This window comes from Gracilinanus agilis, chromosome X (genome assembly GCF_016433145.1).
Source record: "Gracilinanus agilis isolate LMUSP501 chromosome X, AgileGrace, whole genome shotgun sequence".
NCBI lineage: Eukaryota > Metazoa > Chordata > Mammalia > Didelphimorphia > Didelphidae > Gracilinanus > Gracilinanus agilis.
The window spans coordinates 19,483,717-19,510,610 of NC_058136.1; the positions used below are offsets into that span (position 1 = coordinate 19,483,717).

At 43.1% G+C, this 26,894-nt stretch overlaps 2 protein-coding genes across 2 annotated transcripts in view; both read left to right on the plus strand.

Moving 5' to 3' along the window:
• The window catches only part of LOC123253517 (transmembrane 9 superfamily member 2-like), a gene marked incomplete at its 5' end in the record, with an annotated part of 941,355 nt that overhangs the window by 410,284 nt on the left and 504,177 nt on the right, over positions 1-26,894 (plus strand). The window lies entirely within an intron of this gene.
• Positions 9,013-16,281, plus strand: BRS3 (bombesin receptor subtype 3). The gene is made up of 4 exons (XM_044682729.1): positions 9,013-9,446; positions 12,100-12,451; positions 13,873-14,208; positions 16,192-16,281. Exons 1-4 carry the CDS (start codon positions 9,013-9,015, stop codon positions 16,279-16,281), a joined length of 1,212 nt encoding a protein of 403 aa, XP_044538664.1.

Consider the following 26,894-nt stretch of genomic DNA (forward strand, 5'->3'; position numbering starts at 1 on the left):
AGAGAGAGAAAGAGAGAGAGAGAGAGAGAGAGAGAGAGAGAGAGAGAGAGAGAGAGAGAGAGAGAGAGAGAGACTGATTCAGGTAGCTAGGTAGTGCAGTGGATAGAGTGTCTGGGCCCAGAATCAGAAAGATCTGAGTTCAGATCTGGCCTCAGACACTTACTAGCTATGTGACCCTGGGCAAGTCACTTTACCCAGTCTGCCTCAGTTTCCTCATCTGTAAAATGAACTGGAGAAGGAAATGGCAAACCACTCCAGTATCTCTGCCAAGAAAACCTCAAATGGGATCAGGAAGAGTTGGACACAATTAAAAATGACTGAAAACAAAATGTGGGATACTTTTTCTTCAGTCTACAGAAGGTATGTTTGTTTAGTTATGGTTTTAAGGACTCCTTGAATCATTGTATGGGCAGCCCTCCAAGGGGACAGTGGCCCACAGACTGGGAAGCAATGATCTACTTCTAGTGAGTGGCAACCTCAAATCACCATGAGGACCACTAAAACGCACGTAAGGATCCCCCCGAGGCTGTATTTTGACTTAGAAAATACCATGACCTATGTTTTATTGCATTTTTATTTATTTTGTTGTGTTTCCCAATTACATTTTTTAAAAACCCTCACCTTCTGTCTTAGAATCAGTACTGTGTATTGCTTCCAAGGCAGAAGTGTGGTAAGAGCTAAGCAATGGGGGGGGGGGGGGGGAGGCTGGGTGACTTGCCCAAGATCACACAGCTAGGAAGTATCTGAGGCCAGATTTGCCCAGTTCCATTTTAATCTGGTTCAGACCTCACTAGAAAGTGTCATGGGCTGTATATGGCTCTGGGTCATGCGTCTGAAACCTCTCATTTAGCCCATTTGCCTCAATGGAAAAATGGGAAGGTGGAGGCCCAGAGACAGTTGAGGGTTTTGCCCAGTCACACAGATTGTGGCCGATCTGGGACTTTTTACTGTACTCCAAATCAAGGCTCGAGAGGTACACTTCCAGCCAGCACAGAGGGTAGCTCTGCCATGTTTCTCTCATCGCAATCATCCAGTTAATGTCATTCCCTTTTTAGGAAATGGGAGGCACAGCTGTAGGACTCTGTCGGCAATCAAATCAAGAACAGAAGCCAGGGCTCTTTAATCACAGTCCAATGGGATGATTAATAATGCATAGGTTGAAAGATTAGATCATTAATCATGCATACACTGAAGAAACCCTCATCAATAACAATTTAGCCATTAATCAATGAACTCTGGCACTGTTACAGTTAAGCCCAAACTAAGTTATCTTCAATTGTCATTTATTAATTTAACATTTAAAATGATGACATCCTGAGGCGTCTTTAAATTGATCTTCTCCTAAAATCATGTCCATTGATTTTTTTTGTCACTTGAACCCTAATTTAAAGGCACTGGGGGAGTTTGTTATTTAAATAAATCCTCTGAGAAATCCTTTTAGAGAAAGACAACGTTATACTGTGACAGGAGCCCACATCTTGGGCTCAAACCCCTCTCTGGTCAAAAGAGCGCTGGCTTTAGAGCCAGAAGACCTGAATTGCAACCCCAGCTATTCCACTTGCTGGCTGTGTGACTTTGAGTAAATCACTTCCCATCTCTGGGCCTCAGTTTTCTCATCTAGGAAAAAGGGTATAATATTTGTCCCTCCTATACTGCTTCCCTCTCCATAGGGTTGTTTTGAAGCGAGCGAGGACCTTTCAAAAATGTAAAAAAGGGCTTCTCCACCTCTGGAGACCCTTCTTGCAAAATAAAAAATAATCAGAGCATCCTTCCTACATGATAATACTTACACTATTGGTATCTGTTGATTGATTGAGAAAATATACAAGTGCCAAAAATAATAATGACTGGCATTTGTAAATTATCTTAAGGTTTGCAAAGGAATACACACACACACACACACACACACACACACACACACACACACACACACACGATCTTATTTGTGCCCCCCCCCCAACATTCCTACAGCTACTATTATCTCCATTTGAATCTCAAGAAACTGAGGTTCAGAAAAGTCCATCATCACCTAGCTAGTAAAGGCTAGAGATGGAATTTGGTTTTGGGTTTTTGGTTTAAAAATCAGTCTAAAAATCAGTTCTAAGACACAAGAGTGGCAAGTGCTAGGCAATCGGAGTTAAGTGACTTGCATAGGGTCACACAGCTAGGAAATATCTAAAGCCGTATTTGACACCAAATCTTCCTGATCTCGGGTCTGGTGCTCTATCCACTGTGCTACCTAGCTGCCCATAGAGATGCAATCTGAGCCCAGATCTCTCCGAGGTCCAAAGCTTTTGCCATTATGCAACCATCTCACATAAAGCTCTTATGAATTCAGTAAACTATGGAATGAGTTTGCATCTTATTGCAACAGTATCTACATACATTTGAACATAAGAAATACAAATATGTGTGTGACAATTGGAGGGGGAGGCTATAGAAGTTATATTGACTTAATTAGGTATTTGAGCACCCCTTGCAAAAACGACACGGCTGTATAACTTGAAAGCCCCTGTCGTCGATGTACCGTGGAAATGTGAATAATAATTATTTTTCTTTGCAAAGTAAAGACCCACCTCCTTCCACTTATCTTTTGCATAAGTGCAAATTTTCCCAAACTGGAGGTTACTTACCTCCAAGGTATACTTAGCTGGAATCATATTTACTATTGAACATGGCTGGTCCTGGATGCTAACCATCTCTCTCTATTGGGTTAAAAACAGGCATAAACAGGTATTACACAAATACTCCCAGGAATCTGCAATCTAGCAGCATGGGGAATTCTTAGTGTGGGCAATCCCTCCACCAACACAGATCACAAGCCACCTCTAATTTAGTAGTTACATCCCAGGGAGTTGCTTATACATGTAATAGGCTTTAAATAATGTGGTTCGACACCAACAAACACCAGTATTTGTATTAAACACTGTTATTTAGGATGTGGTAATAACTAACAATTTAACTATAGCATTTTTCTGGACCGGGAATAGTTTGTTCACTCAGTAGAAGCGCAGTTGGGGGGTGGGGGGGTCCCCTCTCTCGTGACCTGCGGCATCCATCATTCCGGTCTGCCCAGCTCAGAGTTGTAATGGTATGCTGAGTGGTGAAAGCTGGACTCGGGAACTAAAAGGGCTCAGTTAGGTTCCTGGCTTGGCCACTTATTATCTGGGTGACCTTGAGAAGATCGCTTGAACTCCCTGTACCTCAGGTTTCCTCTCGGTAAGACTAGGATAGATAATGATGCCTACCTCATACAAGTATGACTGCGTTTTGTGAACCATAAACCAGCCGTGGGTCAGGGATGCTTATTATCAGCAGGAGCCAGCTCTTTGGGGAGCTGAGACCTTCTCTCTCAGCCCAGTTCCCACTAGGTGTTGGATGGAGGGCCCCTCCCGGCTCTATGCTGATCCTCCAGCCATAGCCCGGAAGAAAGTAGCCCAGAGAGCCTGATCCACTTCAGCCTCAGGGCCACTACTCCCTTCCCAACAACCATGCACTGGGGATGTGGTTCCACTGGGGATGTGGGCAGACCACCAAGTCTCCACACTGCCATGGGACCTGCCAAAGCGCCCTAAGAACTCCCGGGCCTTGTATCTTCCTTGCCACAAAGCTCTCCTCTATATGCTATCACCTCTGTTTCCAATCTGAGCTCCTTGAGAGTAGGGACAACCTAGTCTTTCTATTCATTTGCCAGGATTTAGCATTCATTCACTGAGGTTCTAAAAAGAGCCAGAAAATCAAGATTCAAATCTGTATGTCCAAATATTAACATCTAGTGGGGGATTCTACACAAAGTGATCCCATTGATTGTATCCGAAGCTCTGAGGGAATTGAAGCAAATGATTGGGAAAGCCACTTCTCTGTCATAATCAGACACATTCTGTCAAGTCCCATAAGCAAAGGAATGAATGGCCATCCCCAACCAGTCTGCAAGGCCCACTCTTCTCACCTTCCCCTACCCCTGCCCCACTTTCCCATTTTTAGGGTCCAGATACATGGATTTGGGGCTCTCATTGTGTTAGAGATCCTTTGGGGTCAGCCTCTATGTCATCTTCCATCCCGCCTGCCTCCAGGAGTTAAAGAATCAGTGATATTTTTGCTTCTAGAGTAAACGTTGGGAAGCTTTCAGTAGGTACTTTGGGCTCTAAGGTTCCATGATTCTTTGAGTCCATGACTCTACGACATCTGCTTTGATCAGAAAAGACTCAATGTTCAGATACTGCTTGTGACCGTGTAGCTCTGGGTACGTCCAGATTTCTCCAAAACCATAATAATAGTTCAGAATATAATCATAATCTCTCATGCTAGCATACTATTCTAGGAGGTATGCAGTGTTTCTTTAACAATAAATTCAGGAAGCAGAATACCAGGATTCTTTTTGCCATTTCACACATCAGGAAAATCAAGATCAAACAGGCTAAGTAAGAGCCAACCACGAAGGTCAACCTCAGTTCTGTGGGATTGTCTGCATCTGGCCCTTTTCTCTTCTTCCTGACTCCAAATCTAGCACTCCTGCCATTTTATTATGGGGTTCTACCATTAGAGCTTCATTCATTTGATTAGTTTTGCCTTTTCCCAGTTCCTCTTTTAGAATGGGAAAGAAAGACAAAGTCTTTACCCTGGAAAGAAAGACAAAATCAGTCCTTGACATGTCAGCATGATTCCACTTATTCAATGGATTCATGGAGTAATTTCTATCTTTATGCCTGTGTAGGTAGATGTGTTATATGGAGGAGTGAGAAAAGCCCTGTGGCCTGGGATTCTATGACTATATGACCTTGGGTATGTCATTTCCTCTCTTAGTTTCCTTAGTTTCCTCGTCTGTAAAATGAACTGGCTGGTCTCTGAGATTTCTCCCAGCTCTGACATTATATGTTTTATTTCCTTCCAGTTCTGACAGTCTGTGTTCTCTGACATTCCATGAGTCCATATTCTCCAGTAACATTTCATGTTCTAAAGTCCCTTCCAGCCCTGGCTTTCTATGTGCTTCCCCAATGCCCCTTGGGACTTAGTGCATGGGGCATTGAGAAGTAAAGTAATTTGCCTGTGGTCACATAGCTAGTACATGACAAAGGCAGGGCTTGAACTTAGTTCTTCCACACATGACACGCACCGAGCCAGCCACAAATGTTTGTTGAATTGAAATGAATGGAATAGAATGCAATTCTTTCTCTATGGCATTTAAGGAGCAATTGTCATCTTCAGAAAGAACTGTTGTTGTCTGTCCTTCATTTCTTTAAGCCCTCACCTTCCATCTTAGAACCAATACTGTGTATTGGCTCCAAGGCAGAAGAGTGGTGAGGGCTAGGCAATGGGGGTGAAGTGACTTGTCCAGGGTCACACAGCTGGGAAGTGTCTGAGGCCAGATTGGAACCCAGGACTTTCTGACTCTCATATCATCACAGACAGAACATTTTATTCTCCTTGGGCCACTCCGGGAGAATGCTTGGCTTTTCACAGGTCCATCCCCCTTCTCTGGAAAGTAAGGCAAGTGGCTAGTTTCCGAGGGGCAAAGAGGGAAGCCAGAGTGTACCTGTAGACCCATGAGAAGTGCCAAGGAAGGCAGAAGACAATCCTTTAGTGCTGGTGGAGAAAGGACATTGGACTGAGGGCTATTCAGACTCAGCCCCATAGTGGGGATGCAGATTCGCTTGAAAGTTGTGAGGGGTGGCTGAGATTCCTGATACCCAGGAGGGTGCTAATGGGAGGCAAGAGCTCATGAGAACAGGCGTCCCAGAGCATAATTGTATTCTGAGTCCTAATGAAGCCCGCCCCAAATGACTGAACAAGCTTTTCTCTATTGAGCATTTCTGATGTACCAAGCATTACTCTAAGTTCTGGGGATACACATGGAAAAGGGATAGTCACTGCTTTTTTTTCTTAAAACCCTCACCTTCCATCTTAGACTCAATACTGTGTATCGGTTCTGAGGCGGAAGAGCGGTAAGGGCTAGGCAATGGGAGTCAAGTGACTTGCCCAGGGTCACACAGCTAGGAAGTGTCTGAGGCCAGATTTGAACCCAGGACCTCCCATCTCTAGGCCTGGCTCTCAATCCACTGAGCTCCCCAGCTGACCCCAATATTGTGTATTGGTTTCAAGGCAGAAGAGCAGTAAGGGCTAGGCAATGGTGGTCAAGTGACTTGCCCAGGGTCACACAGCTAGGAAGTGTCTGCATTCAGATTTGAATCCAGGACCTCCCGTCTCTATGCCTGGCTCTCAATCCACTGAGCCACCCAGCTGTCCCTCTAGTCACTGCTTTTAAATAACTCTCATTCTAATTGGGGGGGGGGGGGCAACTTATAAGAGAAAGTTTAGCTGTAGGGCAGAAAGAAAAGCCTAGAAATACAAAGGATGCAGCTGGGGGATCTATGGCAAGGCCCAGAAGATCTTCATAATTCTATCAGCAGGGGCCTGAACCAAGTAGGGGCAGGGCAGATGGTAAGAGCTGGTGGTCTACCATCTCAACAGAGGAAGAGGGGGTGGTGCCAAGATGGTGACTGAGTAGCAGCAAAAGCTGATACTGCTCTTCTGAATCAACAAAGGAAGATCCATCGCCTTCCTTCTCAGAGATCCAGGTGAATGACCCCCATGGGTTCTGACCCTTCAGGGCAGGAGAGTAAGCAAGGGTGCTTGAGGTTAACAGGCCTTCCTCTGGCCCAGCTAGCCTAGATGGGTTCTTGTTGACCTAGGGCAGTGGAAGAAGGTAAAGGAATGACTGACCCCATCTTCTGGAGCTCAGAATTACAGGCGGATAAGTGACATTGTTGTTCGGCCATTTCAATTGCTTCCAACTCTTCCTGACTCCATCTGGGGTTTTCGTGGCAGCGATACTAAAGCAATTTGCCATTTCCTTATCCATCTCATTTTACAGATGAAGAAACTGAGGAAAATGGGGCTAAGGGACTTGCCTAGGGTCACTGGTCTGAGGCCAGATTTGAACTCAGATCTTCTTGACTCCAGGCCCAGATGCTGTATACATTGTGCCACTTAGCTGCCATAAATGGCATACCAGCAGCCAAAAGAAGCAAGGAGTAGCATGCCAATTAGAGACCACTAAAGGCGTAATGAGAAATAATACTGAGCAGTTCACTTATCCAACAGGAACCTGACCCATGTCAATGCTTGTGAGCACTCATCTCTTATGAGCGCTTCTGGGAAAGAAATGCCTGTGGACAGCTTTCACTGTTTTCCATGAGACCTTATATGAGTTCTGGGTTTTTTTTTCCTAAAGCCTTACCTTCTGTCAATACTGTGTATTGGCTCCAAGGCAGAAGAGCGGTAAGGGTAGGCAATGGGGGTCAAGTGACTTGCCCAGGGTCACACGGCTGGGAAGTGTCTGAGGCCAGATTTGAACCTAGGACCTCCCGTCTCTAGGCCTGGCTCTCAATCCACTGAGCTACCCAGCTGCCCCCTGAGTTCTGGTTTTTAAACCCTTTCCTTCTGTCTTAGAATTGATACTATATATGGGTTTCAAGGCAGAAGAGTGGTAAAGGCTAGGCAATGGGGGTAGAGTGACTTGCCCAGGGTCACTAGGAAGTGTCTGAGGCCATATTTGAACCCAGGACCTCCCTTCTCCAGGTCTGGTTTTCAATCCAATGTGCCACCCAGCTGCCCCCAGTTCTGCTTGTTTTCACTGATCAGTAAATAAATCTGTTCATTTGTTTAGCTTTGTGAACTGTCTGCTTATAAAGAGAGTTGCTGATAGCATCCCGGGAAAAGGCAGAAGATATAGTATAGCAGAAAGGGCACAGGATTTAGTCAGAGGACCAGGTTTCGAATCTTGGTCCCTTTGGCTACAATGTTGTTTGACTTTGGACTCTTCTCCTCATCTGTTAAAAACTGATGGCTTTCTCGGTGAAGAGAGAAGGGAGAGAGAATTTGGGACTTAAATTTAAAAAAAAAAAAGAATGTTGAAAATTGTCGTTGCAGGAGCAGTTAGGTGGCTCAGTGGATAGAGAGCCAGGCCTGGAGATGGGAGGTGCTGCGTTCAAATCTGGCCTCACACACCTCCTAGCTGTGTGACCCTGGTCAAGTCACTTAATCCCAACTACCTAGCCCTTACCTCTCTTCTGCCTTGGAATGGATACTTAGTATTGATTCTAAGACAGAAGGTAAGGGTGAAAAGAAAGCAAGAAAGAAATGTCCCTGGATCCTTTTTACAAAGCAGTGTGCCCTAGTGGATAGAGGACTGAGCTTAGACTGTGGAAGACTTGGGTTCAAATCTCACCTGTGCCACTTATTAGCTATGGGCAAGTCCCTTAACCAATCTGAGAGCCCACACACTTTAGATGAGATGTTAGGGACTGCAAATTGCACTGGCTTAGGGAACGCTGAACCCTGCTGAAATCCGAGGTCCTTGATCTATGTAAATGTCAGCAATGAGTAATGTGTTCTTTTGGATCAGAGTCTCCAACGTTAAACCTGGGAAAGTGAATTCAAGTTGATGTCATGGGTTTGGGGGGAGGGGGGGGAGAGGCTGTTCTCCACGCCTGGTCGTCGCTTCAGAGGAGACTCTAGTGACCACTCTAATTGCATGTCAATCAATCAGTCCTTTTCTAGAGAGAAAACGCTTCTCACAATATCTGTGCAGTGTTTCCCAAACCGGCTAGATGAGGAAACAGAGCTTCTCCAATAGAAAAAATGGTTTTTAAAAATGTTATCTGGTTATTCATAAGACTTCCCCAACAGGGAAGAATAAGGAACTACAGAACATTTCCCCCCAACCCCTCCCTATCCCTCTGTCACTGAAACACCAATAAAACTCCTCCACCTCCCACACTCTTCAGTGCCTGAACGGTGAGCATTAGCCAAGCATGCTGGGAGACACAAAACTGAAAGAAATGAGTTACTGTATTCAGATGTCTTGAATTCTCTTTCCATACAGTCTACTAGATCCAGTTCTGCTCCTCCAACCCCCTCTCCTTACTACTAGATGTAGGCATTCGCTGTACTGAGCAACTTGGACTCGAACTGAGCAGGAGACACATTAAAGACTCGAGCCTCCTGGAGCAAATGCCTCAAGGACAGCTCACTTCACCTAACCAGACTTTCCATTTGATCACAGACGATCCAGCACCATCAGCATCCAGTGTCTTTAACGACTCCATGGATGAGAGGAAGCCCGAAGACACATCCATAGGATCCCAGATCCTGTGTGCCATCTTTCTGACTTACTCCGTGATCATCTCGGTGGGTCTCGTCGGAAATGTTGCTCTCATCAAAGTCTTTTTCAAGATCAAGTCCATGCAAACAGTCCCCAACATTTTTATCACCAGCCTGGCTTTCGGAGATCTCTTGCTTCTCATAACGTGTGTGCCGGTGGATGCGACCCAGTACATTGCAGATACCTGGCTGTTCGGGAGGCTCGGTTGCAAGCTCCTCTCCTTCATCCAGCTCACTTCGGTCGGCGTGTCAGTGTTCACCCTAACTATTCTCAGCGCTGACAGGTGGGTAGTTTTTTTTTTCTCTGGCATGTATATCAAGGGAGGAAAGTTGTAGGAGAGGAGAGAGGCTTTTGCCTCGGACTCAGCTGGCTGGGCTCTTGGCTCCTTCGGGTTAAGATAGCAAAAGTTCTTAAAAGCTCCGAACTTAGAATTGCTGCTCGGAGATCTGGGAAGAGGTCGATGATTACCTCTGGAGGGAAATGCTCACAAAATGAGAGAATGTCAAGAGGAAAAAGACTTTCCCAGAAGGATAATTGTCTGCGGCGATCCTGGCAATGCTCTCTTTTCTGTGATGCATCAAGGTAGCTGGCTTAAGGTGCCCCTGAGCAGACATACCTTAGACATTAGTGCAGCCTAGTGGCACACGGGAGACAATGCCAAGCTCCCGGCACAGGTGGGAAATGGACCATTGATAGAAGCCTGTAACGTACAGATGTTTGCCTCCGATTTGGGGGGAATTAATCAAGCAGCCAAGCTGTTGTTGCTGCCAATAAAGCAGCAAGGTTTGGGGCTTCTGGGTAATGAGTGCTAGGTAACGGCGGGGTAACTTCTTTCCAGTGGCTTTCTCTGCAGCTGGTCAGTCACATTCTCGGTCTTGCTGAAAGCAAAAGCATCCATTTTGACCTTTAGCAACAGATGGAAAGGACATCCTTTGTGGTAAGATTGTGATTGGTCGGGGTTAGAATGGTCTCAGCCATGTGCACTGGAGGATTTATGCTAAGAGTCCTTCTCTTAGGGCACAGAAAAAAATAAGACTGAAATGTTAGCTGAAATGTAAAAGCCCCTGGGAAACTCACGAGGCGGCAGTGCCCAATAGTCCACCCAGGAAAAGCTTCCTAGGGCGATGGGGGGGGGGGGGGAAGAATGTGCCCCCTCAGATCACAGAAGTAGGAAAACCTTTCCTGCTCTTATTCTCTCTGCCATGGGGCTCAGACTTCATTTGGAGAATTACTCACTCAGGGCAAATGAAAAGACAATTTTCAAAGGAGGAAAATGGCAAGAGGGGCGTGACGGCTGGACACCTTGACACGAGCCCTTTCGGCAGCTTCTGCCACCACAACTGGGACCCAAATGGGCCTGGGCAGATGAATTTAGACAAACAGGGGAGGTCAAAATTAGCCCCAGCATATCCCTGCACCAGTCTGGAGTGGGAGGCATGTCTTTTTTTTTTTAACCCTCACCTTCCGTCTTGGAGTCAATACTGTGTGTTGGCTCCAAGGCAGAAGAGCGGTAAGGGTAGGCAATGGGGGTCAAGTGACTTGCCCAGGGTCACACTGCTGGGAAGTGTCTGGGGTCGGATTTGAACCCAGGACCTCCCGTCTCTAGGCCTGGCTCTCAATCCATTGAGCTACCCAGCTGCCCCCGGGAGGCATGTCTTATGATATCCTGCTCGTCCCTTGTTCCCCTAGAAAGGATACCCTTTGACCTCTTCAGAAGCTAGTCTTTCAGAGAGAGGTTACACACTGAGTTGCTATTGCCCTGGAAAGCAACATCCCAAGAGCTACTGTTGACCTCAGCAAAGGGAAAACCTATGTAAGGCTCTACAGTCTTAAACCTGGTAAAGGGAATAGCTACCACCAGAAACAATTAAGGTGTGTTCAGTTATGGAACCAGGAATCCAAATGAGAGAAGTCAACTGGTAAATGGTGTTTAGCTCATCTCTGAGGTCCTATCAATGTGGGTAGGAGGCTGCCCTAATGTGGTAGAAAGAACATCGATTGGGTTTACCTTGGTTCTGGTTCTGCCTCGAAGCTACTGATGTGACTCTCGTCAAGTGATCTCCAAGCTGGGCCCCACCATGCAGACCTTCATGAGAGGGGTTGACCTGGACTCTCAAGCCCTGTCATGGTCCCCTTTGAATTTAGGATCTTGGGACTCAGAGCTGAAAGTGGCCTTAGACATGGGTTCCCCAGGGGTTCTTAGCCTGGGGTCCATGAACTCCTTTTAATAAAAGAGGTTCCGAGCCCGATTTCAGTATCATTGGTTGCTTTTTGCAGTCCTCTGTGTTTTATTTTGTACGTTTACAATTTCGCGCTCTTCTGAGAAGAGGTCCATAGGCCCCAGGTTGCCAGAGGGGTACAATACTCACAAAAAGCTCTTGTCCAAGGTCCTCATTTGCCAGACTCAGAAAATGTGGCCCAGAGAGTGGAGTGGAGGTAGCTTGCCCAAGATAGCTAGCTAGTGTCAGGGTGGGCCTAAAAAGCAAGACCCCTGGCTTCAAATCTACTGCTTTTTTTTAGGGATGTTATAGGATTGGGGGGGGGGCGTTTAAAATGTGTTTCTTTCTTTGTTTGTTTATTTTTAACATTTTGTTTTTCATTTTGAGTTCCAGATTCTCTCCTTCCCCTCCTCCCCTCTGCCACCCATTGAGAAAGCAAGCAATATGATACATATGATGTATTTTAGCAATCTGGGGTGGTGTCTCCCTTTCCTTCTGCTGGACTATGAGTTCCATGAGGGCAGGGAATCTGTCATTAAATGTCCTATCCCTTCACACCTAAGGAGAATGGGCTGAGTCGTTTCTGCATTGCAAAATTTGGTATTGTCTCATATCACAGAGTATGGCATGGCATGGCATTACACCCTTGCCCACCAGGCCACAGAGCCTTTCTGCTCTGGCTTCTGACTCTCTCTCTGCTTCTGGTTATACTTGCAGATACAAGGCAATAGTGAAGCCCCTGGAACTGCCGGCCTCTGATGCCTTCCTGAAGACCTGTGGGAAAGTTGCCTGTGTCTGGATCTTCGCCATGGTTCTTGCTATTCCAGAGGCTGTATTCTCAGATTTATATCCTTTCTATAATCCTGCAAAAAATGAGTCTTTTGAAGCATGTGCCCCTTATCCTGTCTCTGAAAAGAACAGGCAGGAGGCTCATTCTCTCCTGTGCTTCTTGGTCTTCTACATCATTCCTCTCACTGTCATTTCTGTCTACTATGTTCTGATTGCCAGAGCTCTTTACAAAAGCACCGTCGAAATGCCCGCTGAAGAGCAAGAGCATGCCCGCAAGCAGGTATGGACAAATCAGGCTGGCACTACCAGCTGACCCAAAGCTCAGAGAGAGAGAGAGGGATTCCCCATTGTTTAGTGATAAAGACTTCAGGGGGCCAGGGCAGAGACTAGGGCAGCCACCAAAGTGACAGGGTTCAGAGGGAGGGACATTGAACACCAACACAAGAATCTACCTTTGCATACAGTACATTAAGGTTTGCCAAATGCTTTCTTTGCAACTTGCCTGTCCAATACAAAGTGAAGACTTAATTGCCATTTTACAGACAAAGCAACTGAGGCTCCGAGAGGGTAGGTGAGTGTAGAAATGTGTTGTTGTTTATTATAGGATGTTAGGGCTGGAAAGGATAATGACACTTTAGAGCTGAAGAGGGCTTTAAAGCCCATCTAGTTTAACTCTTTCATTTTACATATGCCACAAGTGAGGTCCAAGGAAGGGAGGTGACTTACCCAAAGACACATGATCCCAAAGTGGCAGAACAGAGACCAGAATTCTGTTCTGATGAGTGAGTTTGTTACTCCCTTTCAAGCAGTCCCCCTAGGAGGCTACACATGGTTTCCTACCAAATTTCCAGGGCAAAGACCATTGGAGGGACTTTTCTTTGGGAAGAGTTCACAACCCCAAAGAACAAATCTTGTTGCAAATCACATTTCATTTTTGACCAAATCCAATCTTTCCTAGACTGATTAGCCACCTTATTTGCTAGATTTCCATCTAAATTATTTTAGGCTGTTATATGCTAAACCCGGTGAAACAGTGGTTCCCAAACTTTTTTGGCCTCCCGCCCCCTTTCCAGAAAAAATATTACTTAGTGCCCTGGAAATTAATTTTTTTTTAAAAAAATTTAATAGCAATTAATAGGAAAGATAAATGCACCTGTGGCCATCACTGCCTCCCTGGATCGCTGCAGCACCCACCAGGGGGCGGTGGCGCCCACTTTGGGAATCACTGCTGTAAACCCTGGAATCCCCAACAAGATCCTCTAATCTAAGGCAAAAGGACTTCCAGTGATGGAGAACTTGCTACCTTCCAAAGGAGCTCGTTCCAGTTTCATGGAGCTCTAATTGTCTGGAAACTTTGGACAATATTACATGGCTCCTTGGAACTATAACTGAGCATTGATAGGGCCAGGGATGCCAACTTCTTGGAGATAAGAACAAAGCGAAGAGAAATGTTACCGTGTCCTGTTTGATAGAAAACAATCTGATTTTTCCTTTAAAAACCAGGGGATCATTTGATTTCCTCTGTCAACATATGGAGAGAAGCCTGGGTACACAGCAGACACCTCAATGCTTTGCTTTTTCATGAATTGATCTGATTGGTGGCACTGGGGTGTCCATGTGACCTAGTTAGGTTCTGAGTACTCCAAATGCTCTGTTTGTCTTAACCTGCTAAATGACCTTTCTTCTTCCTTTGCTTCATAGATTGAATCCCGCAAGAGAGTTGCCAAGACAGTGCTGGTACTGGTGGGGTTTTTTGCTGTCTGCTGGCTGCCTAATCATCTCCTTTACCTCTATCGGTCCTTCAATTACCGGTCCTCCATTGATTCCTCTACCTTGCATCTTGTGGCCACTATTTTCTCTCGGGCTCTGGCTTTTAGCAATTCCTGTGTAAACCCCTTTGCTCTGTATTGGCTGAGCAAAACCTTCCGGCAGCATTTTAAAACACAGATCTTTTGTTTCAAGTTCAAGTGTCCCAGGCGGCCGATGGTCACCAGGAACCTGGCCACGGGGCTTGCTTCGGCCACTAGGAGCACCCAGGTCTCTGAAATTAGCGTGACCTTGCTCACTGGGTATGGGGGGAAGAAGGAAGAAGATAGTGCCTCATCTGTTATCAGTTAAAGAGGGGTTTTGCCAGGGGTGTGGATAGCGAGGAATTGTGGGGCAGAGTATAACGCTGAATTGCTAATCTTTGAATTGCATTTGAGATATTTAAGAGAAGGCTCTGGTCCAGTTGAGGAATCTTGTACGTATGCGTGTGTGTGTGTGTGTGTGTGTGTGTGTGTGTGTGTGTGTGTGTGTTGGTATTCTTGTGAGTGAAAACTTGATGTTCTCAAACTTTCTAAATTCTATGGAGAAAACACCTTTAGTAGGTGGAGAGGTGCGTGGTTATGGAAAGCGCAGGAGCAAGAGTAAGAGAATGAAATCTGCAACGCTGAAAATGTCCAACTCCAAGGCTAGGAAGGTGTATTTTCAGGAATATTTCCTTTCCCCAAACCCCACACATAACACACTTTGGCAGTGCTTCGGGTATTGCAAAGCATTTTCCTTCTAACTGGCCCCGTCACAGTCTTCATTTTTTCAAATGAAGAAATGGTGGTTGAATGAAGGAAAAGGATTTGTCTGCAGGCATATGGCTAGTACCTGGCAGATCTCTGGATGCCCAGTGCTGCCATAGTCCTACCTAGCTTAAGGGATAAAAGAACCCTTTGAGGCCATCTACTACTCAAACAACAGGCATTTCATAAACATCTACTATGGGGCAGGTGCTGGGCTGGGCTCTGGAGCTTACAAATACAAAAATCAACTACCCCCTGTCCTCAGAAAGCTTCCAATCTCCTAAAGGAGACAGCACACATGTGGACAATTCAACACAAGTTACATCCGGAGTTTATGCAAGGTCATGATGTTGGGGAGGGCACCTACACCCGGATAAGGAAAAGTCCTTTTCAGGAGGTGACAGACATCTGGACTGAGCCTCAGGTGGAATTAGGTAGAGGTGAGGCCTCCGGGCAAAGAAACATTTCTGTTGTTTAGGACCCCAACCCTGACAGTAACCTGTACCTTTAAAATCAACCATCTTGCTTGTAAAACAGTAAAAACCAAACTTTAACATAAAGGACCCCAATCCTTCATGGACTGCGGATGACATTTCTAACTCTTCTCACTTCGTAGTTGTGTGACAGGCACCCAATAATACCATTTGCGTTTCTGTTCTGCAACACAGATGCAGATTGTATTATTCTTTCTTTGTGAGAAAAGTATCCAAAATAGAGATGAAGAATCTTTTATGCAGTTTTCTTTCTCTAAAAAATAGTCCCCCTAATAATCGAAGGGAAATGTTCCTGTTTTCCATTGTGCTCTCTTCTACTGTCAACAAATGTTTCGTGGAAATGAAAATGGGGATGTTTTGAGGTTGGCAAATATGAATAGCATACCAGGGCATGGTTCATCCATCTGTCTTACCGCTCCTGTAATCACAGACAATGGAGTCCTACTTATCCCCTTCCACTGATTAACGTCAGTCAAAAAGTTTCCATGATGAGCTGACTTTATGGGAAGATGCAGAAAGTAGTCACCTACATGGAGTCTCACGAAGGGCACGGGGAAAGGCAACGCTCCTCCTCCCACTGCAAAATATCATTAGCACGAGCCAGCTACAGTATCTGCAAGCCCACTCCTTTGGGCTGAGCAAACTCTTCCTGTAGCTTGTTCCCAAATACAACTATCCCTGGGACTCCCTTCCACCTCTGTGTGAATGCGTTTAGCCAGGCAGATTTCATTTCAGAAAGTGCACAGTGACCTCTGCAATGCTTCTGAAGGTGATTTCGGAGTGCTCATGGGAGAGGATTCTCTATTATGGCTAACTTCACTTGCAGATTTCTGGTGTTCCTTTTCCTTGATATTGTGATCGTAGTGAATAAGCACACTACTCTTGTGTTTGTGTGACATCAATGTGATTATATCTCTATCTATCTACACCTCTATAATAAGAACTACCCTTGTGTTTCTCGCCATGATTAGGCTGTCTTTTGCTTACAAATGGAACAGAGAGAGGAAGAGGCTGAGAAAGGAGAGGGGCAGAAAGATTTCCCTGAGGCCAACATCTCCTAAGGTAAAGGGGCAAGACTGCTGCCCTGATATAGGAAAAGACCCAGAGGAAGGGCTTGGGCCCCAATAGCTCCTCTATGGGGGATCAGTGGGGGGACGTGGACAAGAACTGCACAGGATGAGACTGGAAATGCACTGAAATAGTGAAACATAAATAAGCCAAAGTTGCCATGGGGAGGGGAAGGAGAAAGAGGACAAAGGGAGAGAGATGCATGTGCAGAACGCAAGAGAAAGACTTCTTCAAGTGTAATTAGTTCACTGTGCGGTGAAATATTTTTCAAAAAAGGGAGAGGCCACTAGATTTGCTACTCTTCAGGGGGAAAAGAAAGGTAGCAAAGCCAAATGGAACCATTAGTAAGTTGGGTGTTTTTAACACAGGGACTTTGCTATGTTGGTTCTCTGGAGCATCTCGCTGGCTCCACTTGACATTCAAGAACCCGAAAAGAGTCAGCCATGCAAGTGTCAATGGCTGGATTCTCTCTTTAGGCATCCAGAATTCAGAAGGGGGGAATCACATTCAAGTTTTTCATTTTCCACCTGTGACCACTAGCTTTTAACATACAGACCATTCACAGTGTCATATTGCTTCATCCAGAGGAGATGTCCCAGACTGTACTTGAAAGGTTTCAAAGCCAATGTAAATATTTTCATCCATGATGTGAAAAACACTGTTCAAACAAGGACTGTCCAAGGACGGTCTCTGGAAATGTCAACAAGGTTTTGACTTTTGTCCAATGTGATGTAAAATGTTATTTCCCCAAAATAAATGTTGTGTGAATAAACTTTACGTAAGCATGTAAAAGTACCCATTTATATTTCTAGAAATCTAATGACTAATTATATTTGTATAAGAGTGAAAAAGAATATTTGTGACCAATCTTGATTGTTGGGGGGTGGGAGGGGACTTTCCCTTGCTGTGGTCTACTTACTTTTAAATGGCTCACCCTTATGAGCCTGAGTTTTTCCTGATGTTGAAAAGAATTAAAAGAATGGGATGGGCGATGAATTCTGTCCTTCTAAAGCATCGTAATATGGCTTATTTAAATAAGGTTTAATTTAATTTATTTATAAATAAGGGTTTATTTAAAATAAGGAATGCCTGTATTGTATTAGTGTTGTGTTCATTAATAAAAGTATAATAAATCAGCAGTTAAAACTAAGTTGAATGGAGTATTGAAGAAATTATTTTCCACGACTGACTCATTTACTTTCTAAAAAATGTTTTAATAATATTCACTTGATTCTCTTTTATTTCAAAGTTTAAATTTTGTCTTAGGTCACATAATCTCAAAATATTTTCCTTACTTTGCATATTCTGTGAACCAAAAAAAATTGTCTCTACTCCACTATAAGACACGTTTTAGAAAAAGCAAAAGTTCCAGATTACAAAAATCAAAAGCAGTCTTTTGACATCTCAGAAAATTGGAACTCAAAGATCTGTTTCCGTCATTCTCATTTGCATTCTCTACCAACAGACTAGGCAGGAAACATAAATCAAATGGCAAAGTATTTGAGACAGAAGAGTAAACAAAGGGAAAAACCATTAGGCAAACTCATTCCCAAGTTCCCCCCACCCAAATACTCCTCACCACCAATGTGGAGCTCTTCTAGCAACCCACATTAGTGGAAGAAAGGAGCAGATCCCCAGAAAATGGACACTTCTAGATAGAGAGCTGCCTAATGTTTTAGCTGGAATATTGTTATGCCTCCGACAACATCACCACCCCCCCAACGCCCCTCCCACCCTCATGGCTGGCATCTGTTGAAGTTCTGTTTTGCACCACTGGTTTCTTTCCTATTTCACTCTGGGCAAGTGTTAATACTCTTTATAGTGAGACTGACCAGAATACCTGTCTAATCAACACACTTCCCACTCCCCTTTCCAGTCCCCTATTAAATAGCCCTTCAGTCTATGAGCCTACAAAAGGGGTTGTTGGGCCACTGAATTGCCCTCCTTTCACACCTTGAGTTAGATTGGCTGAATTCTATTTGCTTTTTTACCAGCCCTTGCCATACAATCTCAACTGAGACTCTCACCTTAATGTTTCCCTCATGTCTTCCATGAAGAAGTTCCCCTTCTCTTTACCAAGGACTACTCTACTACATTCACTCGTGATCCCATCCCTTTCCTTCTTCTCCAGCAGATTGTCCCCACAGTCATCCCCAATCTCTAGTCTTCTTCGAGCTCTCCCTATCCCGGGGCTCCTTCCCTGCTGCCTTCAAATACACCCATACTTGCCCAACTTTCAGCTGTCGCTTGACCCTATCATCCTACAGCTTGCCTTCCTTTCATGGCTAAACTCCTGGGGAAAGCTGTCCTCTCTCAATGCCTCCACTTCCTCTTTTCTCAATTCATTCTAAACCCTCTGCAGTATGGCTTTTGACCTCAGCATTAGATAGACATTGCTCTTCCCAAAGTCACCAATGATCTTTTTTATGATTTATCTTTTATTCAATTTTATTTCATTTTAGGCAAAGCCTTTCCCTCTTCTCTCCCCCTCCTCACTCCTCCCTTCCCCAGAAAGAAAGAAAAATAAAACCTGTTATAAACATTGTACATTGTATACAAATGTGTAATGAGGCTGTCCTACACATGTGGGGTGGGGATATCATTCTGAGGCTCAGAGGCAGGATAGACGTCTCTAGTTTCTTCTCCCCAAGCCTTTTCATTTCTGACAAGGGGGAAAAGGAGGAGGTTGAGCCCAGAAGCTTGGCATTTCTGCTCTCCTCAAAAAAGAGGGGATGTCGAGCTAGAATGATATCTGCCTGCTACCTTAAATATCATTAGTCTAGAGAAGTGATGGGCAAACTACGGCCCGTGGGCCAGATAATGCCCCCCTGAAATGTTCTATCCAGCCACGCGACATTATTCCTAATCTAACGAATACAGTGAGTAGGATACAATACAATGAAACTTGGAAAGAGTTGCCTTAGAAACAGACTGACAGATGAGCATTTCCTTTCCTTTGGCCCCTCTTTAAAAAGTTTGCCCATCACTGCTCTAGAGGATGTAGTTTTAAGGTTCAAGCTAAAAATTTCTGATCACGATTTATTAATGGAGAAAGGAAGACCCCACGCTAAAATAAAACAAATTCCCTCATTGGCCACATCCACCCCACCACTCCAAAAAAGCCTCAATCTGCACTGAGTCCATCACATCTCTATATGGGAGTAGATGGCACATTTCATCATGGAACTGTGATGAAACCCTCTGAAATCAAGGCAGGCCATTGTGTTGATCAGAGTTCCCAAGTCTTTCAAAGCTGTTTATCTTTATAATACTATAGTTAATGTATAAATTATTCTCCTACTACTGCTCACCTCGCTAGGTATCAATTCATTGAAGTCTTCTCAGGTTTCTCTGAAACCATCCTTTACATCATTTCTCATAGCACAACAGTATTCCATCACATCCATATACAACAGTTTGGTTTAGCCACTCCCAAATTGATGGGCTCTCCTTTTGTTTCCAGCTCTTTGCCACCATGAAAAGAACCGCTAAAAGAAATACTTTTATATCTTTGGGTCCTGTTCCTCTTTCTTTGATTTTTTTGTGGTATAGACCTAGTAGCAGCATCGCCGGGTCAAAAGTTATATACAATTCAATAGATTTTGAGGTCATTGTTCCAAATTGCTTTCCAAAATGGCTTAGATCAGTTCATAACACCACCAGCGGTATAGTAAGGTACCACCAGCATTTGTCATTTTCCTTTTTGGTCATTCTGTCAATCTAATGGGTATGAGTGGTACCTGAGAGCTGTTTAAATTTGTAGTTCTCTAATTTAGTGATTTAGTACTTTTTTCATATGGCTTTTGGTAGGTTGGATTTCTTCCTCTGAAAACTGCCTATTCATATCCCTTGGCCATTTATCAATTAGGGAATGACTCTTAAAGAATAAATTTAAATCAGTTCCCTATATATCTTAGAAGTGAGACCTTTATTGGAGAAATTTGCTACAAAGATTTCCCCCAGTTTTCTGCTTCACTTCTTATTATCATCTCTTTAGGTATTGAGTGATAATACATGTATAATCCAATGGAATTGCTTGTCAGCTCTGGGAGAGGAGAGGGAAAAGGGGCTGAGAGAGAACATGAATCATGCATGTAACCATGGAAAAATACTTAAATTAAAAAATTTTTAATGATCTCCAAACGGTCACATCTATTATCCTTTTAAAAAATGTCCTTTACATTTTTAAATAATATTATATTTTCCCTCAAATATAAAAACAAAATTTTAGCATTCATGTAAAACATTTTTTGAATTCCAAATTTACTCCCTCCTTTCCATCCTCCCTTATTTACTCCATCACACCCCTTCCCCTCCCAAAGATAAGCAATCTGATATAGATTTTACAAGTATAATCATGTAAAACATTTTTCCATATTAGTCATTTTATGGAAGGGAAGGAAGAAGAAAAAGAAGAAGAAGGAGGAGGAGGAGGAGGAGAAGGGGGAGGAGGAGGAGAAGGAGGAGAATCAAAGGATATACACAATTTTAGAGTCCTTTGAGCATAATTCCAAAATGCTCTCCAGAATGGTTGGATCAGATTGTAATTCCACCAGCAGTGTATTAGTGTCCCAAATTTCCCACATTTCTGCCAACATTTATCATTTTCCTTTTTTGCCATATTGGGCAATTGGATGGGTGTGAGTTGGTACCTCAGAATCATTTTAATTTGCTAATGGCCTTTTCTTAATCCTCATTCTTCTTGACCTCTCTGCAACCTCTGATACTGTCAATAACTCTCTCCTTCTGTATATTTTCTTTTCAAGGTTTTTGTGATGTTGCTCTCTTTTGGAATTTCTCCTACCTCTCTGACTATCCCTTCTCAAACTCTTTTGGTGACTCTTCATCCAGGTCATGCCTAATAACTATGGGTGTCCTCCAAGGCTCTAACCTACATTCTTCTCTTTTCCTCTATACTCTCTTGCTTGGCGATCAGGTTCAATTATTATCTCTATGCAGCAGATTGCCAGATGTAAGGATATCCAGCCCTAATACCTCTCCTGAGCTCTAGTCCTGAATCACCAACTGCCTTTCAGACATTTTAAATTGGATGTTCCATAGGCATCTCAAATGTAATATGTCTAAAACAGAACTGATAACACTTCTCCCCAAACACTCCCCTCTTCCCAGTTTTTCTCTTACTAGCATCCTCCCAGTTACCCATGCTTATAATCTCAACTCCTCACTCTTACTTACTTCAAATATTCAATCCAAACCATTGACAAATTTTGTCATTTTTACCCTCAGAACACCTCTCATATATATGTAATATTATATGCACATATATGTATATATAAATGTGTATATATATATACATATATATATATATATATAAATCTTCTCTCTACTTACACAGCCACCACCCTACTTCAGTCTCTCACCATCTCTTAACTATTGCAGTAGCTTTCTAACTGGTCTCCTTGCCTTAAGTTTTTCCTCAATCTAATCTATCCACTCAAATTCCTACATGTTTTTCCTATTCTGGAAGTCTGAGCATGCCACACTACTACTCAGTAACCTTCAATGACTCTCTATTACCTACAGGATCAAATATCAGATCTTCTATTAGATACTGAAAAACTATCATAATCTGGTCCCCTTCTACTACATCTCGAAGCTTCTTATGCTTATCACTATCTGTAGAAATCATCCCATGGAAAGACCTCCAGGAATTGATGCGGAGTGAAAGGAGCAGAGCCAGAAGAACATTGTACACAGAGATGGATACACTGTGGTAAAATAGAAGGTAATGGACTTCTGTACTGGCAGCAATGCAATGACCCAGGACAATTCTGAGGGATTTATGGAAAAGACGCTACCCACATTCAGAGGAAGAACTGCAGGAGTGGAAACACAGAAGAAAAGCAGCTGCTTGAACACATGGGTTGAGGCAGGCATGATTGGGGATGTAGACTCGAAACTACCACACCAATGCAACTATCAACAATTTGGAAATAGGTCTTGATCAATGACACATGTTAAAACCAGTGGAAATGCACATCAGCCAGGGGTGGGGGGAGGGTGAGGGGTGAAGGGGACAGTAGGAGCATGAATCATGTAACCATGTTAACTTTTCTAAAAAATGAATATTAATAAATGTTAAAAAAAAAAGAAAAAGAAATCATCCCAGCTAACTGTATTATAGAAACATGGAATTGGAAGGGTCCTCAAAGGCCATAGTGTTGGGTTTTTAGACACAAGACTTGGGTTCAAAATCTGGCTTTGTTGCTACTACAGTGTATAATTTGAGGGAAATTCTGTCTCCTGGCCCCAGGATTCTCCTCATCTGGAAAAAGAGGAGGTGGATAAAATGATTTCTAAGGTCTCATCTCACTTTAAATCTATGATTCTGATCCAACCTATACTTGAATAGGAGTCCCCTCTACAATAGCCCTGCCAAGTGATCATCCAGTCTCTATTTGAAGACCTCCAAAGATGGGGGAAATCCATCGCTTTTTTTTTAAGTTGGCCATTTAAAAATTAATTTTTTTTCACTTACACATAGAAGCAATTTTGACAATTGTTTTCTGGCATTTTAGGATTCAGATTTTCTCCCTTCCCTACCCCACTCTAATATAGGTCATAACAGTGCTATCACACAATTCATATTTCCATGTTGCTTATGTCGTGATAGAAGACATATGTCACACATGAAATAAAAATCTCCTGAGGGAAATAAAACGGAAGATGCCTTGCTTTGATCTGCATTCCAACAATTCCTTCTTTGGCTGTGGATAACTTTTTCATCGTGGGTCCCTTGTGGTTGTCTTGGAAATTTGCTTTGCTAATAATTGTTCTCCTAGTTCTGCTCACTTCACTTTCCATTAGTTCACACAGGTCTTTCCAGGATTTTCTGAACTCGTCCAGTTTGCTATTTCTTATGGTGCAATAGTGTTCCAAAACAACCACATACCACAATGAGTTCATCCTTTCCCCAAGTAATAGACAATCCCTCCGTTTCCAGTTCTTCGCCACTACAGAAAAGGCTGCTAAAAGATTTTGGTACAGGTAGATATATCTATCATCTCTTAAAGCTGGCCATCCTACTCTAGGACAGCTCTCAAAGCTAGGAAATGTTTCCTTACATTAAACCTAATTATGCTCCTTTTCACAACTCCCAATTCGGTTCCCTGAGGTCTAGCAAAATAAGCCTAACTTCTCTCTTTTTCTTTAAAATATGTGAAGGCAGCTGTCATTTCCACTTTGCATGTGAGTGGGGCACCATTAACTAATACTGCAGAGCCCCGTTGCACTTGTGAATTCTAGAATGAGAAATATAACACTGTCAGCAGCATTCTCACTTAACTAGAAGGATAATCTTCTAACTCTCTCTCCATCAGGCAGCCATTTGCCCAACAGTAACAAAAAGCAACTTCTATATTCTATTGAGTTATCCCTTTGTAATAGATTGTATTATCTTTAGACTAGCATAGGCACGATACTGCCAGGAGAAAATTCTTGAGGGATGAAGAAAGATGGCCCTAATCAGCCTGGCTTGTTCTTTGTGCCAAATATGACTGGCAGTCTATATTTAAAGCCTTAATAATGTTGTTTGGCAGTCAGCTGTCATACAGACTCAGTGAACTTGTTCTTTACATCTTTTTTTAAGCCCAGGATTTTCCCTTTAGAGATTTTATTAGCTCTACAAGTATAATCTACTGAATGATATATTTGTACTTGGGATATCAGCTTGCCCATCTTCTCGGGCTTCTTATCCTCAAGAGTTTTGCCACTACAACTGTAATCCAGCAAAGGAGAGTTGACTTTTGGAATTAATTTTGTGCATTGGAACATACCGAAAGCTATATCAGCTCAGCTTGACTTTCGGGGTCAGGCACAGAGTTGTTCCAACTTTCCATTCCAGTCTCCTGCCCCCTGCCCCTGGATGTTGGCATTATCATGCTATCTAGCCAAATTCATCTTTTTTTACTAACTCTATAACATGACTCGTGTGTTCTACCCCAAAGCTTTTGCTTCTGCTTTCAACTCCTCTCCACAAATTGATAGTGAGCTCCTCAAAAGCTGCAACTGAGCCTTGAACAGCAGTTCTTCAGTATCCATGGTGGATAGATCCCTGAGATACCTCCAATTGTGAAATCCAAAAGATACCATACTATACATTATTGGTATAAAAGGAACAAAAGGAGGCATGAAAAGCTCTTCCTCTTTATTTTTTCTCTTCTCATCTTCTAGCCAGTGAGATACCAAGTAGAACTGAAAAAACTAGACTGCACTGAGAAGCATGGACTGACCTGGAGAAAAGTGAAGTCTGCAGCCTTCCAATGTACTCCTGATCTTTTGATTCAAGTAGTGACCAGCATATGGTTGCGATTTTCAATGGGAAAACCTCTTAAGGCAAAATAGGTCATCTGGTACCTTGATGCTATCATGAAGAAAGACTTGTGCTTGGGTGAAGCAGTGTATACTCCCAGTTCCTATCATTCCCAATCGTATATGTGATTATTTCTCTTTCCAAGTAGCTGCTAACCAATCTGCTGCTTTGTTAGCAGTTGTACAAGATGAGAAATGGGGATGCTAATGGCTAGTGAGGCTTTCTTCCATCTACAAGGATTGAGAAGGGGGTAGTGGAGTGAAACTCTTCTATCTTCCACACCTAATAGGCAGCCATTTGTAAGGAGAAAATTAAGTTGATTAAATGATTACCAAGTCAGGTGCTCAAATGACCCTTCCAGAGCCAGTCAGCACCATTACAGATGAGAATGCATTTCACTCCAGCAAACGCTCCTATTCTTCTGTTTGATTCTTTCATGCATTTTGGCCCCTCCACACAAATTGTGTTCCTCATAATTCCAAACAAAGCAGATTCTTGTACCCTGTTCTCTCTCAAGTCAGCTCCCTCAAAGAAGAGAAACAGATACGTGCAAATGGTGATTTTAAAATAGAGATTAAAGGAAGATTATAAATGAGTTAGAGGAGCATGGAGTAATTTACCTGTGAGATCTATAGATAAAAGAAGAATTTATGTCCGAACAAGACATAGAGTACATTACAAGATGTAAAATAGATAACTTTGACTACATTAAATTTAAAAAGCTTTTGCACTAACAAAACCAATGCAACCAAGAAGAATATAACAGTGAAAAAAAATTTTATAGCGTCTCTGACAAAGGCCTCAACTCTCAAATATGTAGAGCAGTGATTCCCAAAGTGGGTGCTACTGCCCCCTGGTGGGTGCTGCAGCTATCCAGAGGAGTGGTGATGGCCACAGGTGCATTTATCTTTCCTATTAATTGCTATTAAAATTTTAAAAAAATTAATTTCCAGGGGGCTAAGTAATATTTTTTCTGGAAAGGAAGCGGTAGGCCAAAAAAGTTTGGGAACCACTGAGAGAACTGAATCAAATTCAAAAGAACACACAGCATTCCCCAACTGACTTTTGGCCAAAGGAGATAAAGAAGTATTCTCATATAAAGAAATTAAAAGTATCTTCAGGCATATGAAAAAATTCTTGAAATCACTATTAATGAGAGAAATGCACATTAAAACAACTCTGAGGTATCACCTCACACCTAGCAGATTGGCTAAAATGAAAGAAGGGGAGAGTAATGAATGCTGGAGGGGATGTGGCAAAACTGGGACATAAATGCATTGTTGGTGGAGCTGTGAACTGATCCAACCATTCTGGCTGGCAATTTGGAACTATGCTCAAAGGGCTATAAAAGAATGCCTGCCCTTTGATCCAGCCATACCATTGTTGGATTTGTACCCCAAAGAGATCATAGATAAACAGACTTGTACGAAAATATTCATAGCTGCGCTTTTTGTGGTGGCAAAAAACTGGAAAATGAGGGTATGCCCTTCAACTGGGAATGGCTGAACAAATTGTGGTATATGCTGGTGATGGAATACTATTGTGCTCAAAGGAATAATAAACTGGAGGAAATCCATGTGAACTGGAAAGACCTCCAGGAACTGATGCAGAGTGAAAGAAGCAGAGCCAGAAGAACATTGTACACAGAGACCAATACACTGTAGTAAAATAGAATGTAATGGACTTCTGTACTAGCAGCAATGCAATGACCCAGGACAATTCTGAGAGATTAATGGAAAAGAACGCTACCCACATTCAGAGGAAGAACTACAGGAGTGTAAACACAGAAAAAAAACAACTGCTTGAACACATGGGTTGAGGCGGACATGATTGGGGATGTAGACTCGAAACTTCACACCAATGCAACTATCAACATTTTGGAAATAGGTCTTGATCAATGACACATGTTAAAACCAGTAGAAAGGGGCAGCTGGGTAGCTCAGTGGAGTGAGAGTCAGGCCTAGAGACAGGAGGTCCTAGGTTCAAACCCAGCCTCAGCCACTTCCCAGCTGTGTGACCCTGGGCAAGTCACTTGACCCCCAGTGCCCACCCTTACCAATCTTCCACCTATGAGACAATACACCGAAGTACAAGGGTTTAAAAAAAAGTACTAATATGAATATTTTAGAATGGTGATGATTGATAAATATAAAAATGTTGGTATGTATTCTTTCTGCCTTTGACTTCTTTGGAAGACCTATATAATAATATAATAACTAAGATTACCTTTTTCTTCAGCATCCTTTTAGTTGTTTTTTAATGCCAGAGAGTCAC

What these genes read in the sequence shown, in the direction of transcription:
- BRS3 (XM_044682729.1), top strand. Translation starts at nt 9,013, where the DNA reads ATGCCTCAAGGACAGCTCACTTCACCTAACCAGACTTTCCATTTGATC. An exon ending in ACTATTCTCAGCGCTGACAG is followed by an intron (nt 9,447 to 12,099) that starts GTGGGTAGTTTT and finishes TTATACTTGCAG; the next exon opens with ATACAAGGCAATAGTGAAGC. An exon ending in CGGCCACTAGGAGCACCCAG is followed by an intron (nt 14,209 to 16,191) that starts GTCTCTGAAATT and finishes CGCCATGATTAG; the next exon opens with GCTGTCTTTTGCTTACAAAT.